At 34.5% G+C, this 20,528-nt stretch overlaps 1 protein-coding gene across 6 annotated transcripts in view; it reads left to right on the top strand.

Annotated features, from left to right (window-relative positions):
- Window positions 1–401: 401 nt before the first annotated feature.
- Window positions 402–20,528, top strand: part of LOC105422558 (Smg6 nonsense mediated mRNA decay factor) — a 97,138-nt gene continuing 77,011 nt past the window's right edge. The window contains exons 1-17 of one of the 6 annotated variants that reach the window (XR_016139959.1): window positions 402–556; window positions 1,543–2,002; window positions 2,153–2,435; window positions 2,553–2,831; window positions 2,958–3,208; window positions 3,312–3,506; window positions 3,591–3,726; window positions 3,806–3,975; window positions 4,091–4,321; window positions 4,426–4,764; window positions 4,847–5,014; window positions 5,235–5,759; window positions 5,842–5,920; window positions 6,002–6,112; window positions 6,198–6,209; window positions 7,283–7,507; window positions 7,852–7,913. Coding sequence is in view for 5 of the 6 variants with exons in the window: in XM_089080086.1 (XP_088936212.1) it covers window positions 508–556; window positions 1,543–2,002; window positions 2,153–2,435; window positions 2,553–2,831; window positions 2,958–3,208; window positions 3,312–3,506; window positions 3,591–3,726; window positions 3,806–3,975; window positions 4,091–4,321; window positions 4,426–4,764; window positions 4,847–5,014; window positions 5,235–5,759; window positions 5,842–5,920; window positions 6,002–6,112; window positions 6,198–6,209; window positions 7,283–7,507; window positions 7,852–7,913 (3,575 nt within the window). In the remaining variant the exon portion in view is untranslated. Of the gene's footprint in view, window positions 557–634; window positions 1,115–1,542; window positions 2,003–2,152; window positions 2,436–2,552; window positions 2,832–2,957; window positions 3,209–3,311; window positions 3,507–3,590; window positions 3,727–3,805; window positions 3,976–4,090; window positions 4,322–4,425; window positions 4,765–4,846; window positions 5,015–5,234; window positions 5,760–5,841; window positions 5,921–6,001; window positions 6,113–6,197; window positions 6,210–7,282; window positions 7,508–7,851; window positions 7,914–20,528 lie in introns of those variants that run through there. The other 5 variants (XM_011631979.3, XM_089080088.1, XM_089080086.1 and 2 more) reach the window with 5 other exon arrangements.

Below are 20,528 nucleotides of genomic sequence, written 5' to 3'. Positions count from 1 at the left end.
CAGCACAATGATATTATTTTTTTTTATAACATTATTTTATTTTTTTTATACATTATTATAGGTTAGAGAGATGATGTATATTTCTTTCTCGCTAGGATTTAGCCAAAACATGGCGAATCAGTCATGGCCAGTCTCTGATTGTAACGTCTTTAAGCCTTGTGTCCACGATGTTAGAAATCAGTTCGAGATCTCGGATGGAAAGAGAATTGATCAATCACATTGGCTAACTGACCGAATTTTTCAAACGCAATTGATCAATTCTTTTTCCATCCAAGATCTCGGGTTGATTTCTAACATCGTGAATACAAGGCCTTAGAAAACAAATCCGGCGCGCGACATCTCTCGGCTGCGTTCCGATATTCACTGCCAGTACTGAAAATATATAGTTCATGTCACATATATTATAGGTTTTATGTACTGTGAATATCGGAATGCAGGCCTCGTTCCTTATGTTCACGGACGTCGCTGCGGTAGAAAAATCTTGACTTCACGCGATAGCATTTCAATATGGCGAACCGCGACAAAGGACGCAGAAAGTGGGGAGGATTTTCACAAGGTATCTCGGTGAAAATGTTGCTAATTCGCGAATGGAACGATGTCGCGTAGCAGCTGGCACTCTCACGCGCCTAACTTCGGGCCGGGTTCGCGATCTTTCCCCCGTGGCTCGATCGGATCTGACGTGCGAGAAATTAACCTCACTGTACGAGATAACCTACAAACACAGCGAGCACTATCGCGATGTCGCATTATTTTATGGCGTTTGGTCGACGCGACGACTGAATCCGGCGACCGCGATGATCCTCGTTTGACGGGACGGACTCGGCACTGATAATCCACGATCGGTTCTTGATTGGGTGACGTTTTCGTCTCGGAGGCAACGCGCCGCTTGGTAAATTCCGGCGTCGTTGAGAGTGTCAACATAAACGATCTTGTAAATTTTCATAAAAATTGGTATTTTCCTTCACGTCTTTCTGACTTTGTTACATTCTTTAAGGAATAAGTGATTTTATTTATAAGTTCTTTGAGCTATGAGAGAGATGTATACAAGTTTACCAGATCTTTGTTTACTGTGTCAATATTCTGATCTGTGTACACATGTTACATATAATATTGGGTAATTCTTTAAAGATATTATAAAAAAAAATATAACATTGTATTTACTTTAAAATTATATGTCTAAATACATGTATGGAATACTTGGTTTAATACGAGCTGAGATGAGATCAGTTTTTGTTTTATACTGCATTTTGATTATTCCACAGTAGAAACATTGAACAGATATGATTAAAAGGAAGTAATTATTGTGATATATATCTTATAAAACATGTTATATAAAATGTTAATAAAATATTTCAGTAATAGTGATTATATATAATCAGTATTATTGAAATATTTTATTAACAGTTTACATATGTGTGATCAGTAAGATGATAGTTATTTAAGACATATATAAAATATTTAAATAAAATATTTGTGAATATTTGTGAAAAGATTGATTGAGAAATTTTGATTTTTTACAAATTATTGAATAACAATTTTCAGAATCCATGACTTCTAAATTGGAAAAGGACAGATTAGCCGGGATTCGTGGCGGAGGAAATAGGGCATCTCAAGCTTTATACAGACCAGGAAGCGGCCCTTTACGTAAGTCTGGTAGATCTAGCAGTGCCACTGATGAATATGATAATGAAAATGGCTCGCAAGAAAAATCCAGATCGACCTCCGTCCATTATCGCCCAAGGCAATCACAACTAAATAGATCTAATCAGGCGCAGGACAGTCCACCTTTGTCACAAATTGATAATGTAACTGAGAAATTAGACAATACCCATATTAACTTTAGAAATAGTGGCAATAACGAACCGGCACAGAGCACTGGTAATAACACTGGCAGTGGAACAAGTGGAAACGATCCAAAAAGAAAAAATAGGAAACCTGAGCAGTTGCTGTATGTACCAAAAAAAGTGAAGGAAGCATTGGCTGAACAAGATGGAACTAATAGGTAAAATTACGTCAAATAATTACGTTTATTACACACATTGACTCAAGATGCAAATCTTGATATTAAAATAATTTCCAATATGAGAGAATAACGCGATAGTAGCGTCCATTGCATCATTTGCATTATTTAATATGAAATATCAAATTCCAGATCTCCCAACCATGCTGTGTGGGAACGAGAGAGAGAAGAGAGCAATGATCGTGATTCGCGTTCTACTCGTAATTTCAAAAGTGATCGCAATCGCGCAAACAGCCACAGCACGCGAGACAACGAAAGCGAAAGCAAAGGTAGAGACGACAGTAAACGATATTCCGGTAACCGTCGACATCGTTTTAGCAATGAGAACGAGGATCGTTGCTATTGGCGATCTGATTCCCCGGTGTCTGCTAGAAATTGCGCGAATCGAAAGGACAATTTACGTGAAGTCAGACAGGTTTGTGTGATTTGAAATGATGAAATTGTATTATGATATTAGTAAGATTATAAAATTATAATGTTGAAATCTGTGGATTTTGTTCAACGTGGAAAATATATTTTTGCATATTATTAGGGTTCGGAACCTTTATCTATGACCAATCAGAACGATTTTAATCGTACGCGAGACACTCGTAGCGTAGAACCTGTTGGACATTTAGATAAATTTCAAGGGAAACCACCTTCAGGCAGACGCGGCAACGCAAAAGATAGTTTGGGAAAAAATATCAAATTAGAACTTCTGCCACCACGATTGCAAAAAAAATATCTTATTGATAACGGATATGCATTACCTAGCAACAATCCGGGAACATCCGCAGAGGACTCCTGGAATGGTAGCAGCATTACATTTCAGGTAAAAAGTTGTTCAGTATTCAGATTTACTTAATTTTTATACTTTGTGTGCTAGCATTAATTTTATGTTCTATGACAACTTATAATTGGAGCAATGATGATTGTATTTCACAATGTGTATTGTTAGCAGGGTTCATCCAATTATAATCATCCATCAACGATGCAGCATTCACAGACGATGCAAAATCTGCCACCATCCGGACCATTGCTATCACAATCTAATTGGACTAATACCGTGCCAGCGAGAAGCAGAGGAAGAGGCAGACTTAGACCTGAAGAATTAGATGCAGCAAGTAATATTTTTAGGCCTGTTACACCTGAACAATATTCTGCTCCCAGTTCTAGATCTCATACTCCTAGCCAAGAATATATGAATCGGTATGATTATATATTATATTTATATTATTTTTCATCGAAATGATTGTATAAATATAATTTGTTAAAATTTTGACTGGGATTTTATGAAATTTATGAATAACAGGTTTTATGATCGCCGTGGTAGCAATAGTACTATGTATACCAGTATGGAAAGCTTAAGTCGCGCCGATAGCGTAATGATACCGCCGCCATCGTCTGCATCGCCCGCAACTTCGCAGTCCAATTCGAACAGAGGCCATAGATCACCTGAGAATTATTACAAAGGCGCATCACCAACACACAATCGCTCCAGCAACATGTGATTAAATATTTAACATTAAACAATCTATTTTTTTATATTACTTTTTATATGCATTTGATAACATAATTATTATTAATTAAGGCAAAGAACAATCATCAGTAATGCGTACGAACATAATACAAGTACGGACAAGCAGGATAATCAACAAAATACGAATCTTAATTCTATGAAAAGCGAATCATGTAATCAGCCATCTTATACTACATCTGAAACATTTGTAAGTACATAAACTGATAAAATAATATTTAAAAGACTCTTCTCAGGCGATATAAATGTATAGAGTTATATTTCATTAGGACTGGAGTGAGGAAGTTGAATTGAATGAAAAATTAGAACAGGAACATTTGAGCCGTAGCTCGTCTGTATTAAGCATACGGGAAAGCACAAGCGTTCCGCGAAGCCAGGCTGTAGGCGAGAGTCACAAACGACGTAAAAAAAAAAAACAAGATAAGCATCGTAGTGATCGGTAAGGATGATATCTCATTATTTATCTTATCCATATTTATTTTTTTAAAGATGATTATAAATACGTATATCGAAGAATTCTTTGTTTAGCGAGACTATGTTTTAAATTGTTTAAGGGGCAGTAGCAGGGACAAAGCGAGAGGTAATAGCCGTGAACGTCAGAAGAATCAACAAAACAGAGAAAATGACAACTATAACAATAATCAAAAGAATAGTAACAATAATAACAATAGTAGTAGGCGATATGATCATAGAAGGCGTAATATCATTCAGCGTAGCCGAGAGTCGAGTAAAGATAGAAGTTATGGTAGTAGCTATAGAAACTTTGACGATCTTCACAGACGAAGGTATTTAATTTTTTAGTAACTTGATTATATGTATGAAATGTTTATATATAGAGATATCTTTATACAGATATTTTAAAAATTATATTACACATGTTTCATTTTAGAACTGATAGGTATTTGGACGAAGATTGGAGAACAGGCAGGAAAATATCGACTTGCGAGTCAGATGACGGAAGACAAACTCCTAAAGTTTCCTCTCATACTGCTCCACTTTCGAGTGTAAATTCGAATCCGACGGTACATCGATCATCTCCGACGGGATATAATAATGCTCAACCTGGCGTTTTGATCTTGCCTAACGAGACTAGTCAGTCTCCTAATCAAACAACTACGATTTCACAGCAAGGAATTGGACAGCAACAGCAGAGAACGTTGTTTGATCCAAATAATCCGCATAAACCTATTGTTATCACTTCACCCGGAAGTAGAGCAGCTGTGCAAAGGTATAATTTCGATTTTCTTTCTCATTTTTTGTCATGTATTTTTGTTATAGAAAGTAATAAACAAGAATTTATTCCCTTTAAGGGATAGTGACATGCAGGTTTCAAGCGTCCCAGTATTTCAATCTAATGTAGGTTTTACATCGCCGCATTATTCTTTCCATAACACTCAATTGGACGGTATGTCACCACCATGCATGAACGATCAAATCGGAAACGTAAAACCTTCATGGTACGATCCGTTTTCAGCTAGGTACATATTATTTATTTTCATGTATGTTATCCCAGAAAATATTAAGATATTTTATAAAATATCTAAAAGATGTCTTGTTAAATTATCAGAAAGATGTTTTAAAGATATCTTGCACATATGCATTGTCTGGGATAATTCTTAGATTTTGTCATATTTATATATGTATATATATATATATATATATTTTTATATTTACATTATTATTTATTTTTTTCGATAGTTTTCATTCAGCAAAAAATCATTGTCTTTTATTGGACATAGAACGTGCCGATCTAGAACTACAATGGATAATAAGTTCCGGTGGCTTTATATCGCGTTTGGATAGAGTCTCGTATATACGACATTTTCTTCAACAGAGCTTAAAAATCTTGCTTGAAACTGATATCAAATTCTGCCAAGCGGAGAATGTTGAGCAACACTTTTGGAAGATATTATTTTATAATCTGATTGAGATGCTGCGAAAAGCAATGCCCAAAGAAAACCCGGAGGGACGAGAACGTTACAAGCAAATAATGTTAAATATTATTGATGAGGGTACTACATATCTGGAAAGTTTACTGGCAACTCTCGAGACTACATACCAATTCAAATTAGACACATTTCTTGCATCATCAAGTTTACCTAAGGGTCTCGGCTTTTTGGGACTGGCTTTGGTTAGCGCGCAAAAGATATTTTTGTTTTTGGGAGACTTGGCAAGATACAGAGAGCAAGCAAACGAAACTAGTAATTATGGAAAATCTAGGCAGTAAGTTTATAATAATTACAACAGTAATATTTTTAAATATTTAACATTGATTTAATTTGCATAAAAATATCTTTTTATGCAGATGGTACTTGAAAGCACAACAAATCAATCCCAAAAATGGTAGACCTTACAATCAACTCGCCGTGCTGGCACATTATGCGGTATATATTTACAAAATGTACTTGTGAATATAATTTGACATATATACATTTTTTTTTTCAACATATTTTTTGTATTTTTAGAGACGAAAATTGGATGCTGTATATTACTACATGCGATCTCTTATGGCGTCCAATCCTTTCCATTCTGCCAGAGAAAGTTTGATAGGGCTCTTCGATGAAAATAGGAAAAAGGTAAGAGAACTTATAAAACGTATCGCGTTAAATTGTTTGTATTTATACTAACGTTAATAATATTTTGATTTTCTTTTGCCGCCAGTATCTACATTATGTAAGTAAATTTTGATACTTGGTGTGAACCTCTCTAAATAATCATTCATCATTTATTTGATCAAGGCTTTATTACCTGTTTGTTATTTTACTGCTCGTTGTATATTTTCTTTATTATATGCTTTTTCGAGCCTTGATGATTCAATCCATTTGTGCACTTAGAATCTTTAGTTTCTATTAACTCTTGATGGCAAATGTGGCGAATTAATGCCTTTTGCAATTATTAATTGGTTCAAACAACAATCATTCTTGCACATCTGCCGTTAGCTAAATACTTCTGCATAGCAATTTTTGTAGTAATCGCTCATGCAAATATTAGCTTTAATAAAAGATTAAGAACACTGTACAGAATGAAAGTGTATACAGAATAGCGTGATAATGTAGAGGTGGGTGCACCACTCGTATTTTTGGAGAAATTCATAAAAGAACGAAATCTTAACGATATAAGCCTGCAGCATTTTTGAGACTGCCTGTTTGTAAAAATCAATATTCCTAAATTTTCAGAAATGCTTCGCTGTAAATCCAAGTTAGAAACTTTTCTTATCTTTGCTAGAGCTCTGCACATTTCGTTAGCATGCACTTATCATAGATGCGGGAACTTGTACAAATGAGAAATACAAATATTGTCCGATGGACACTCTTTGTATGACTATACAAAAGGTACGAGTCCTGCTACCATCATCCTCTCTATTTCCCAATAATAAAATTCAAAGTTGTAACAGAACTTGATGGAAAACGGTCAATTTTCATGATTTTTTAATTTGTTACGCGTTAAACAATTCGGTAATTAAGCAAATTAAATTTATATCAATTAGAAAAATTACGAGGATGGATTTGGTCGCAGAATATTCCGCATAACATTATGCAGTGATCATATCTTTTACACTTGTACATATATAACGAAAATGTGCATATAAATATAAAGACAAATATAACATATCATCAACAATTGTAAAGACAATTGTAAAGAACAATTGTAAAGAATTATATGCACTGCATTTGTTACACGATGCATCGTAAATGCATCCAGTATACACGATAGAGGTACTCTCTCAGTAAACGAAATATTCTTAGTACGAGTCTATCGAACGTAAACGGAAGGAGGAAAGGGAATCGAAGGAACGGGCGAGAATGAAAGAGAAGGAAGGTGCGAACATCATCGGCGGCGGACTAAGAAGAGAAACGTGGATTCATCCGGGTGACGGTAGGCGGGTACGGCGTACAACAAGCACTGCCAATGAGGCAACGTTATCCCACGCAAGCGACTTGGAGGAGTTATCGCAATTAACGAGTGTCGAGGTATCCATTTTCGTTGCGACTTTGTATTTATCTAACAAAAGCCACATCTGTAGAGTCTCTGTACGTCTCTTTCGTATTCGGATAAAATTAAATGGAAAACTTTTTTAAAACCGGATATGTTGTATATGTTGTATATGACTTCTTAAAATCTTAAAATTAATGAACACACTAATGATAACTACATATTAGTATGTTATATAACTTGAATATTCATATGGTGAAAAAACCTATTGTTGACATGTTTTGTTAAAACTATTATTAATACATTTTTAATGTGTTTAGCGAAAGAGACAATGTTTTATTTATCTTTTGCCTCGATATTTACGATATGTTTTTTTTATTAGGTGAACAAACGATTCGTCACTTCGTATCTCCACGTTCATGGAAAACTCATCACTAAGATAGGGTGAGTATTTATCAGTATTGTTTTTGCATGTTATTTGTAATATGAGAGAAACGAGCGTAAATTGATGATTGGCAATTGTACTTCTTTGATTATTCGAAGATTTGTTTATGGCTATTGAGCAAGTAGCTTGATGTTGGTATTGATTGGCTGTCCAACTGCCCGATATTTGCATCTCGCGAATGTGCCATTTATATTCATACATAAATACACTTATCCTGTATTTCACCGTTATATATCTCAACAACGCATTCACTGCACATTCCGAGCGGAACAAATTGTTATTTTGTATTCCATTCGCATATGTTAAAGATTGATAAGACTAACCCATATCTCTCGGTTGCCCAGTTTTGCATTATTGGAATAACGCATTTGTCCCTTTTTTCTTAGTCACTACATATCCTTTAATCCAGAATCGTTCATGCATTACAATACTATACAAATATAAAAATAGTATTCTATTACTACAATTACAATTCTTTTTATTTATTAAAGCTACAGTAAAGTAAATAATTGTGAGCAATCTTATTTTGTACATAAGTTTGTGTTAACTATTAATTTGTATTAACTATTATTAAATTAATGATTACTAAATGTACTTTTATGATTACTAAATGTAAAGTGCTAAAATACTTTAACACTAAAAGTTATTCTTTCTAATCATTTTTGTATTTTAAAATTTTTATATTTTTTGTGATATTAAAAATAAAATTTTTTAATTTTTTATTTTAATATTTATATCGAATATTAAAATAAAGGAATAAAGAGAATAATAAAAGTTAGAATGAAATGAAAAATTAATTGATGAAAAGGTAGAATATTCTAAAATCATACCTTTAATGCGAGAAAAAAAGATATTAATTTAAAAAATAAAAATAAAAAATAAAAGGCCAGAAATAATTGTTTGATATTTTTAGTTAATAGATTTATTTATACACTCTTCTTTTTTACTTTAATTTGGTCCATTTAGAAAAATCCGATAAAGATGATTATTTTCATTATTCTAAAAATTTGATATAAAGAAAAGAATTTTATTTTTATATTCTAATTTCTAAATATTGATTTTATGGCATTTTTAGAAAGTTTCAAATCGTTAATATTTTAATAATATTCCGATAAATTAAGATAACTGAATAAATAAATTTCGTTCTTCTAATAATCAGACAACTGATATCACGATCGGACTAGAAATAACGAATTGCTTAAAAATTCGAGGCTGCGCCCCGACAAGTTTATAAATTATCGTCGATCTCGCACGAACGGGATATTATTCGCGCCGTTAGAGCGTTGTGGAATTTAATCTAGATCGACTAATCCAGAAATATTGTGCCATGGAGTCCCCGGATCGCATCCGGTCGGTTGGCACAGCTCAAGTCGTTTCAAAGAGAAAATTAATAAATTAGGGAGAGACATATGTTCATTAATCATGTCTTGCAAATATACAAGTGAAAAAGTCCACATTGTTTTCTTAAGTATAAATATCTAGACGCAATTATCTGCGCGAAGAATCTGCAGCTATACATATTTTTAAAGAGATCACCATACATTTCTATAGTATTGTATTTAAAAAAAATAACAGGTTTATCATAAATATCGATTTTTTTTTATCTGAAATCTTATGATTTTTAATTTTAATCCCTATCAAAGAATCTTCTTATTCCGTTTGATACAAATAATAAATTCTGTTCTTCAGCTGGAAGATTAAAATTTAAATTAATTGCGTTAAAATTGATCGCAATGTAATTAAAATCTTAGAATCGTAAGATTTGAAGAAACATAGATGCGTTAGATGCGCTGTAGATAGAAAATATTGTTTAATGTCTATAATTAAACTTGCTTTTTATCTTTTTTTATTTTTAAGAATTGGAAAAAGATAAAAAGTAAATTAAATTCATATTAAAATCACGTTCATAGAATTGAACGTAAGAATCATCGACAATCAATCATCCAATTAATCGTTGCCGAATGTCGACACTTGTACCCCCGCATACCAACGTTTTCGCGATCGCTCGGAACCGCGAGCATGGACCAACCGTGGGTATGTATGTACACGGTTTTATGGTACGCAGTTTATTCCTGTTTTCTTGCACGTCGGCAAAAATGTTAATTGACAATTGCGGGTGGGGGGGGGGGGGCGCTACCATCGACCGCAACGACGGTGGCGGCGGCGGGGATGTCCCCCGGTCATACATCGTGACCTTGCACCTTGTGCGATATTCCGCGACCATCGCGGATCGAATACCGTGTTCCTTCGACGATAATTTACAAGCGAATCGTTTCGCGAATTTCTTTCCGCTCCTTATAAATTCTCAATTCACTCTGAGCAAGAGGTAGACTAACGCGATCGGTTCCGCGATCCACGATGAAAGAAACGTAATTAAAATCTTAAAATCGAGAAATGACGCGATCAAGCAGCACAGTACAGAAGAGACGGAAAGGAGAAGAGGAGGAGGGGGAGGAGAAGGAGAAGGTATGGAACGTTACTTCGGTACTCTATATACGCTACTAGAGCTACGTAGGATGCACTCGCACAGTCTATAATTGGAATTGGTACCGAACCAGTGCCATTGGTTAGAGGCTTGTTAACGACACGATACGTGCGCGGCATAGACACACGTACAGAATGGGTGGTTGGTAAGCGGACGACCGGGGAGGGTAGACGGGGGAGGGAAAAGATGGGAGAGTCGGACGCGCGGATGGTTGGCTTACGGTGTTGCTGGCTGCTGCTCCCCACTGCTCTTGCTGCCGTAATGGATTTGGCTCATTACTGGCTGTAGGAGCACCGTAGTACGTCCGGCTCTACCGAGTTATGTCCAAGGTTGCCCTCGTGGAACACGGCCCATCGCAGACCATTTCCTTTCCGTCGTGAAAGGAATCGGTATCATCGCGCTTTTTCGCCTTCCACCAAACTCTTCCTTCCTCGAGTTCTTTTTCGTTGAGAACAGACTCCGAAATTTTTACGACTTTTGCCTTAAGGTCAAAGATGAAGTTACTCTGCGATCTGTATAATATAATTTTTCTGTATAATATAATTTTTATTAATCAAGATTATTTGATAAATTTTTCCATCTACATAACAATTTTTTTAATTTTGCCTTATAGCAAAATGCCGACTGTACTGCAAATTTATTTAAAGGACAAAATTTGATAGAAAAACAATACATTTTTTGTATTAACTGTCTGACTGAAAATCAGGATTTTTTCTGACAAATTCTATTTTAAAATTTGAATTATTAGTAATCATTAGTAATATGCGACATTACGCAATTAGAACAATCTACGATAATTTATAATAAAGTAATTTCAAAATATTTTAATAACTAATTATTAAAATACTTCTTCAAATTTAAAAAATTAAAAATATTTGATGGGAACATCATTGAAAATGGAATTGAAAGATATTTATGCTAGGAATGCATATTAATCAGATAACTTCCTATTAATATTACTTCCTATTGATATTTTAATTTTATATGCTAAGATTTTTATTATATTTTTTTTTGAATTATCATATATGCTTGCATATCGGAAGTAAAGAGACACAACTATGATCGGGCATGGCGATGGCGAAAGAGTGCAAATGCGCTCTATCACTATGCGCGCTTGTTTGTGATAGTCGATAGTCTCGAGTGATACTTGTAAAGCGGACAAATCGTTTATCGTCGATTAATAGTAGCCCGACAGATTAAATCGCTTTTAACGTCGCCGTATGATCCCGGCTTCGGATTTTTTTTCATCGTGACGCGAGGATCGCGAGCCATCGCGCCACGAGGCGGTAATTAAACCTATAAATTGGCAGCGTGAAGGAAGAAGGCAGGAGTCGTTTCATAACACTCGTAAGGCAGGAGAAGTGGTCGCCGGTCCGCCGGCGCTTCCACCGGTAGTGGGTACACGGGTGAGATAGGTTTTCTCGTGATCCACGGTGGTGCTTCCCGCGAGGGGAGGGAGCGGGAAGAGAGAAGAACGAGAGGGGAGAGGGGAAGATCGGTGTGAGACGCGCATACACATCCAGAAACTTAAGTAGTGCGAGTAAGTAAAGCTACGCTATAAGGCCTCAGTGAGGCCCCGGCTGGTAACACACATGGGTTTCCGATGGTCGTTTACCCGCGGCCCTGCGAGTGACGACCCCGCCCGCTTCAAGGGCACCCTCCTCGTCGGATATCGCAGCCTCGCGGATCAGAACCCGACTCTACCCGGCCCGGCTATCTTCCTCGGCGGCGTACGCTGCACGTACGCATCGTGCGTCTATCGCGACCATCTGGGATTCCTTCCGTTTGTTCCGATCTTCTCCTTTCTCGAGTTCCTGGAGAAATTTCATCAGACGTCCTGGCCTCGTGTCCGATGAATTACGCGATGACGGAATCTCGCTGCTCTCGCGATACCCGAGCGATCGGCATCGCGAGATTTGCATTTTTATCATCGTCTTCATCCAAATTCGAATCCATTTAATGAGAATGAATAACTTTAGGATTTTAATAATAGTTTCGAAACTTTTCTAGATTTGATCTTGAAGTAGAATAATTATTGTTATAAACATTTGCCGTTTATTCTAAACGTTACTTCATTCATTTGAGTTTCAAAAAATCTATTTACCAAAAATATGAAAGTGTTTACAGACGAAAATATTGTTTAATAACGTATCATAAATTATTTGTAGGGAATATTTTACGTCTTCTCGATTCATGCCAATCGCCATGCTCATTATTCTTTCGCTTATAATGTGCGGGCATATGATATAAAAATAATAAAGGAAGGGAAATTACTTTCTTGCAAATTTGTAACTGTTGTACGAGACCAAAAATTTCGATGATTATAACTGTCCTTGAAACCATCTCGTTCCTCGCGCATCTTGCGCTTAATGCGTTTGCATATCTTCCAAATTTCCACTTGCTCGTTTTACGATGTATTCCACGGGAGAGTAGAGAATCCGTGGTAATCGATGATTAAACGATGTTCACTCTCGAAGCGTTAAAGCGTCGGGGAACATGCGTTTTAATGTTGTTCATGGCGCATTCAGTTTACGAAGAGATAGCGAGTATAGTATCAGGCTCTGTCATCGACACTCTCGGGCTAATGGCTCATTATGCCGTCGCTTACGTGTCTTTGCGTTGCTGGCAAGGACGATCAGATTATACGATACATTTCGCCGGTCAGAGTTCCTTCACGGTAATTTAACTTCGATTTAACATCGAGCCACCGAATCCCTTTGATTTGAGATGCGAAGCGAGAAGTGTGAAAAATAAGACAAATTTAAGAGATGTGCGAGATAATTGTAGATAGATAAAAAAATGTTTGTAAGCGTTGATATTTAAAAATCCTGCGTGCAAGGTTCGCTTGGCTAATGTATCGAAATAGAAGCAAGATTTTAAAAGGAAAAGCAATAAGAGATAAAGAGTTCTTTTATCAGTGATGATTTAAATCGCAAGCTTCAAGTAATATAATTATTGCTTGAAGATTACTGTAACTGAAAAGGACAAGCTGCTATATTTCTAATTTAAAATGATGAGATACCTAATTTAAATGTTCTCCTTTTGCTATTCTTAAGAAACATACACACCGAAGTTTAATTGGCTTTTTCTCTTGACTTTTCGATCGTATAAGAGAATATAGAGTGGACACATGATGGCGTTGGGAGTAAACGTAATAAATCTTATCTACTTATTACAAAGTAGTATCACAGGAAATGCATATTTTGTGAAGATATGAAAAACGTCCTTGACACTTATATCGTCTCGCTTGGTTGCAGCCTACAATTTATGCCGCCGTGTATTTCTTCTCGACAGTGCTTAATCAGAGCGGCTCGCGCGTCGTTCGTATCATTTGCGTGCCGTATCATTACTTATAATTGATTCCCAAAGTAAAATGCATGACGTCGGTATCCCGTTTGAGGAACGACTTGTGTTCAAGCGACTTTAGACGATATTATTGCCCGCCAATAAATAATGATAATTACACTAATGACAATGATTACGATAGCGACGTATTGGTCGTAATTATTTTCGATACCACGATGATGCATCGTCGTCGGCGATTGAGTCATTTAGATTTTGTAATCTAGATAAAATCCAAGAGCCCAGGATTACATTTCTATTACGAGCGATCAGAGATCTGAATACGATGCGATCGTATCCCCGACCGATGTCGCGCCGGATCAATTAATTATCGTGTAATCGCGCGAACATCGATGAAAAAGCGATGGAATTTCGTTACTACGAAGGTATCTATTTATCCGCGTATTTTGCGAGACGATTTATTATCTATCCGACGTTTATTTATAGCTGCGGCTAAATTAATCTTCGCGGTTAGTACAACCTGTACCACTCGCGAATATTTCATGCGCGCAGAGTTACGCACTATTTCGTTTGGACCTGCATTTTCTTGTAAAATTATTGGGATTATCTTCTCAGAGAGAAGATGTCCCGATGTCAGTCTCTTTAGGGAAAGCGATATATACATGTAACATTAACATTTATATTAAAAATATTTTTTTGCGATTATATTATTTTTAATTATATTATTAAACTGTGTTTTATATTAATCGTTATATGTATGCTGTGTATGTATAATTTGTCATTTCAATATAAATAACTGTCCCTGAAGAGATTAGTCGCGCGACGTAATTATCTCTCGATCGAAGCGACGAAATTGGCTGCACCATTGCGAAAGGAGTGAGTTCGATGCGGGAGATAGCGCGATTGAGATTGAGCGGGAGTGGGAATGAAAGGCGGTGAAGAAGAAGAAGGAGAAGAAGAAGAAGAAGAAGAAGAAGAAGAAGAGGAAGAAAAAGAATCGGAAACTTAATGCTCGTGGTACCGCATCGCCGCTGCGTCGTTGTATCGAGGCGAGGAATGATTATGGTGGCCGGCCCACGCAATCCGCGGGTCATGGACCATGATCTATGGTACACGGTGGAATGCCCCGTTATGCGCTAAAGTGCAAACTTGTTAGTCATAGAACTTGCCCGTCGATGTCGATGGGACAACCCAGGGCTGCCAAGGAGGCTCCTTAATATCGACGTTGCACAGTGAGGTATCAGCTGGCGTAGGGCGTGCATTAGGGTCTGTATAGGATAGATTTCTCTATGCCGATGATTTGATTTAGCGAGTCTGTTATAGCTCAGTGATTCGTTATTTTATTTAGACAGAAAGAAAATAAATCTGCTTAATTGAACTTGGCGACGTCGTTCCTTAAGTAAACTGAATTCTTGTGTCTTCTTCGATCGCGGCCATGATTATAATCCATTTTCAGGTAATTCTAGTTCAAAGAAATAACTGGAAAACCTATAAAGAGATATGAAAAATATATTAAGCTTCTTGAATTGTTATATTATTGATAGTATTACTTATTGAATTGCTTATAATATTAATTTTTATTTTCTTACTCGCGCGCTATTGATAACATTCTAATTTTTATATCTCACTTAGATTAAATGTTCTTTTCATTGAATTTTTTCAAATTCTAGTGAAGGGATTTTTGTAATGTAATCTCGCATAGAATTATTATAATTTTGTTCCAATCGGTTTTCATGATGTAACGGGAACTAGAGAAGTCATCTCGTAACTTTTACCATAATGTTTCCAGTCGCATAGTGATTTCAATGCTGTGCGGCATCGACGATAATATCGAACATGGGGGCGACGAGAGTGCTTATCTTGACTCTCACGTGTGATAGCAGTCGTGACGCCAGACTTAATAAGCATATATGAGAATCCTCTCTAGCGTAATCGTGTTCTTAGCGTCTATCAAAGAGCCGTAAAATTAATCGATCGACGTCGCTACTTTGCGTTCGAACTTTCACGGGTCAATCTCATTCGATCAACCGTAAGATTATCATCGTTATCTACGATCGATTGGTCACAGGTACGACTCTTGCCCTGTATTATTCCGAATGAGGTCGTTCGCTTTGCCGCGAGAGAGTTGTAAAGCGTGAATAAGATAAAGAAATCGATGATAATAGAGTTGTGGATGGATTTTATACCATGATGTGTCCGATTAAGGGGTATTAATACTGTACGGATTTACGATTATGCTTGAGAAATGTGAAAATTACTAGTTGTTCATGTCCGTTTATCTTCGTGTCAATAGAATCGGCGTGCTAACATTATGCTAAAAATAGATTTATATTAAAACGATTAATTCTTTTATGTAATAGGTTTTTAACATAGGAAAATTTTAATAAATGTATATATTAATAAAAATTTGATTTATATAGAATTTTTTAGTAATATTAAAAATTTGGTTTCTAATATAATCTCTTTTAAAGTTAAAAATTTTTATAACGAAAGAATTAGTATAAATTATCATTTGGTAATAATAAAATTAGATTAATTGAATTTAAAATTACACAAAATAGTGAATATTCAAAATGAAAAGAAGAACCAGGTAATTTTAATTTAATTTCAATCTCACACAATTATTAGAGAAAATACAGATTTGTTTTGTAGCTTGATGCCTGCAACGAATTTTTTTTTTTTTTTTTTTTTTTAATATGAGAAGTTATAATATATTGAATATTGCGTGATTCGCTACTCAATTTTTAACCGATGATTGAAGATGAATTGAACAGAATTGTATTCTTCGAGTGCTGCCAAAGGATGGCACGCTCGCGTGGAATTGCACGCCGTTCTGTTCGTTTTACTCTCTTGTTTAGGATTGCAGGCATCATCGGCACCGATAATGTCGCGAATAAATACGGGCGATTATACCATACGATGTGGGATAGGTAGTGTATCGGCTTGATTTCAGTCGACGGCTAACGGTCTTTTTCGGAGGATCGAACAACGAAGCAGGCAAACGAGCGTGTGAGTGCGCCTTGATCCGCGCCGCTGGTCGCGCTTAGAGGTGTCCGATTTCAGCAGCCGCTGAAATCGCTCGCGGCGTAGACACGGATGGGAATGGTGCCTCTTCGGCATTCTCTTCTTCCTCGGAAGAAACGCCGGTCTCGCGATCGAGGACTATCAGCGACTTGTCGTGTCTCTGTAGATATTTCGCCGATATTTCGCCTCGCCGGCCGAGGGACACGATCCCTCGTGATTCATTACGCGGAGGAGCCGCGGGAGCCGAAGGGGTTAAACGATTACTTAGCCATTCTTCGGAGTTTAATCGAGAGTACGTAATAACGGTACGTTGGCATAGAAGTCGGAACGGCACAACTTGCTCTTGTCTCTTTCTCTCTTCTCTCTTTCTATCTGGAAAAGTAGCACGTTCTCCACGGCTACTATTGAGATTTATTCTGACTGCTTCAAGATATCATCCTAGCTTATTAAGATTATTAGTTTAGTGATATATAAGGTACAAAATCAATTGTATATTCTGAAAAATTTTTAAAATTATTCAGATATATATTGTTCATATCGAATCATTTTTCAGGCACAAAATTTATAAAATGCATTTTTTACATTTTATTTTATTAAATAATCATACGTTTTTTTTTTAGAATATTTGGAGAAAATAGAAGTAGAGAACAAAGAGCACAGAGATATCATATAATATAATCATAAATTTTATAAAAATTGAGATATTAGATATAAATTAAATATAAGAAATATTGATGAAGAATGCAGACTATATGTATTGATAAAATATGGATTTTAAGATAACTGGATTTATTTATTAGATAAATAGAAGTAAAATTTGCTTTGTGTTACTAAAATGTTGTTATCATGCATGTATAGTTACTTCTTTATAATAATTTCATTACTGAACAGAACGTAGCATTGTAAAATAAGACATTATTGTTTTCAGAACCTTTACAAAATAAAGATCCAATATTATTACGTAATCTTTTTATACTTTAAATTTGAAATTATGAAAATAATCAAAATGACTACAGTCACTACTTTTAAAACTCATAATTTGAAAATAAATATTCAATTACCGCAGCAAAACTTTCAATTGATAAATTTATAATTTTTCCGGCAGTTATTCTGCATGGCGACATTGTTCTGCTCATAATTAGAAGAAAGAGTTTGCGGCATCTATTTGAAGTATAATACCAGTTTCCTCTGCAACTATAATGCAAAGCAATATCATTTTATTTGCAAGTATATATAATTAGGGATTAGAATTATAAGATTGAAGAATTTATATTTTTACATAGCTTCCCATGGAGCAAAATTGTAATCTAACAAAAACTGAGCTTGCCAAAATTGTAGAAAAATATGAACGAGTTGCGCTACATAGATAGCCAAAGGTGCTGTTATATCTTCAGCATTTCCCAACTTCAATATTATCTAGAAAAAAAATAATTTTTGCAACACAAGAAAAAACATTTAATTCCTTTTGAAAAACTTTTAAATTGTTTCGGATTTTTCGATTAATTATTGTTGCGAGTATATCCGATATTCCAAAAATAATCCGTTTATTATTGAAGATACAAATATTATTTTTATGTTAACTGTAATCAATTAAAACATTCTTTATTTATTATTTATCTGAAAAAATAGAGGTTGATACATACTTGTATACCGCACATACTTCCACAAATCACATTTAAATTAATACTGATTAGAAATACATTTGTAAATGTAGATTCGATTTCGTTCTGCGAATCTACAAAATAAATCCCAATCGTAAATCCCAATTACAAAAATATCGGTAAAATAGACATGATTTTTAAGAAATATTACACTTTTATTAACGCACTTTATTACTTGCAAATGTTCACGTAAGCAATTCAATGCTTTCTTGTAATCATTGTCTGTTGTCTTGTTTAATTTTAGATGAAAATTAACGTTATTATTTTTACCAATTTCTTCTAATACGTATCTGGAACGTACCAAAATGTCTGCAAGAAATAATATTTTTAATTTTTAATCCTTAACTTTGGATCATCTTCGATCCTGATATCCTTACCCAATGATCGAGAACATCCCGCAGGCATGTTGAATTAAAGTGTAATATAAGGTATCAACTGCGATTATACTAAATACATGAGCAAATACTAAATAACAGTGAATCATTATTGGATATAAGTACCGTTCTACATTCACACCGTATTCGACAAAAAATGGTAATTTCGAAAGACTTCATAGAATTCGTGATATCAGCTTCTAATAATGTCAGCACAACTGGTTTTAATAAATAAAAAACTTGCACCAAGTGCATGAAAACTAGAAAGAAATAATAATATTTGATTTATCAATGAATTCTTTTCATATATTTTTATTGTTTTTTAAAACTTTTTATTGGATTTAAAACTATTTGTTTCGAAAGTAATTCTTTTTATAATAATTATATTTTATATTAATTTTTTTTGGATATAATAATTGAAAAACTCAAGAAATTACGAAAATGAAACGGGCATTGGATTAACGCGTATCATTAAAAAAATAGATCTATACATTTTTTATACCTGCATAAGATGTCGTTAAGTATTGTCCGTATTCAGTATGGCGTTGCAGAATAATCTTTTCTGCATTTGTTTCTGTATTTGTGAACCAATCCTCTTCTATCATCTTAAGACAAGACATTACCTATATAAATAAATAAATACATACATACTTACATATAAATACATACATATTTACATATTTGTTATCACTGATTTATAGAAAAAAAAATGAATTGTATGAATAAGAAATATTGAATTTATTAAAATTATTACTTACTCTCTTGTTATTAAACAATAAAACTATCATTTTAAAGCTGAATATTATGCTGATAATCATTAATGTTGCACTGTCTATCACGTCATTGATGTTCATTGAATCAATTATTAGGTACAGTAACTATATTTAAATATATTTTGTGGAGCGTATCAATGTATCCAAGTTTTTATTGTTGTTTAAAGAAACAAATTATACAATTGTTTTGTTTAGATATCATAAATAGTTTACAGTCAATTGTTTTTTCCTAAGTGTAAAACTAATAATTTACCTGCGATATTAGAATACTAAAGCAGAACGTAAATATCGATATAAAATGTATACATCTATCGCAAAATCTATAGTACGGCCATAAACCCGATAGAATCATACATGTTCTAGGGATAAGATAATATCGAGTTTTCCAGATGTCTTTCTGGTCTGTCATTTCGAGGGATACTAATGTTACAAATTATCAGCAATTCCTTATGGACATTCGTCTTACGGTGAATTACAGACTATTAGTTATTGATTCCTTCTGACGCAGTAAAGTAGTAATTGCATTTGAGAATAAACGCGCAATCATTTGTGACTATAAACCCTTTCTCTTTTACATTTGTAAAAGGGAAGTAAATTTCTTTATAATTTCTCTTTGAAATTGGTATTAATTTTGTTTTTCCATAATAATATTGTACATTATCTATTAAATTATTTTCCGAACATGGTATTTGTAAAGAATGCATCGAACGTTTCATCTTGTACAAAATAAAATCTTATGCTTCTTCTGAACAATCCGAAATAATAAGTAGACACAGCAAACAAGTGTGACGACACAGAATATTAATAATATAATAGAATTTTAGTTTGTAAATATTAAAATGTCAGGATGCCGAATTTAAATGAAATTTGATTTAGAAGATATTTAAGCAATTATATAATATATTAATATAATATATATGATAAAATGTAGGTTTTTCTGAATTTTCAGATTAATGTAGCGTTAATTTATTTTATTATAACATAGAAATCTGAA

The sequence above is a fragment of the Pogonomyrmex barbatus genome, unplaced genomic scaffold (assembly GCF_055798465.1).
Source record: "Pogonomyrmex barbatus isolate J1 unplaced genomic scaffold, ASM5579846v1 scaffold3, whole genome shotgun sequence".
Lineage (NCBI taxonomy): Eukaryota > Metazoa > Arthropoda > Insecta > Hymenoptera > Formicidae > Pogonomyrmex > Pogonomyrmex barbatus.
The sequence above is the reverse complement of the archived record's forward strand: the minus strand, read 5'-3'. Positions and strand labels throughout refer to the sequence as shown.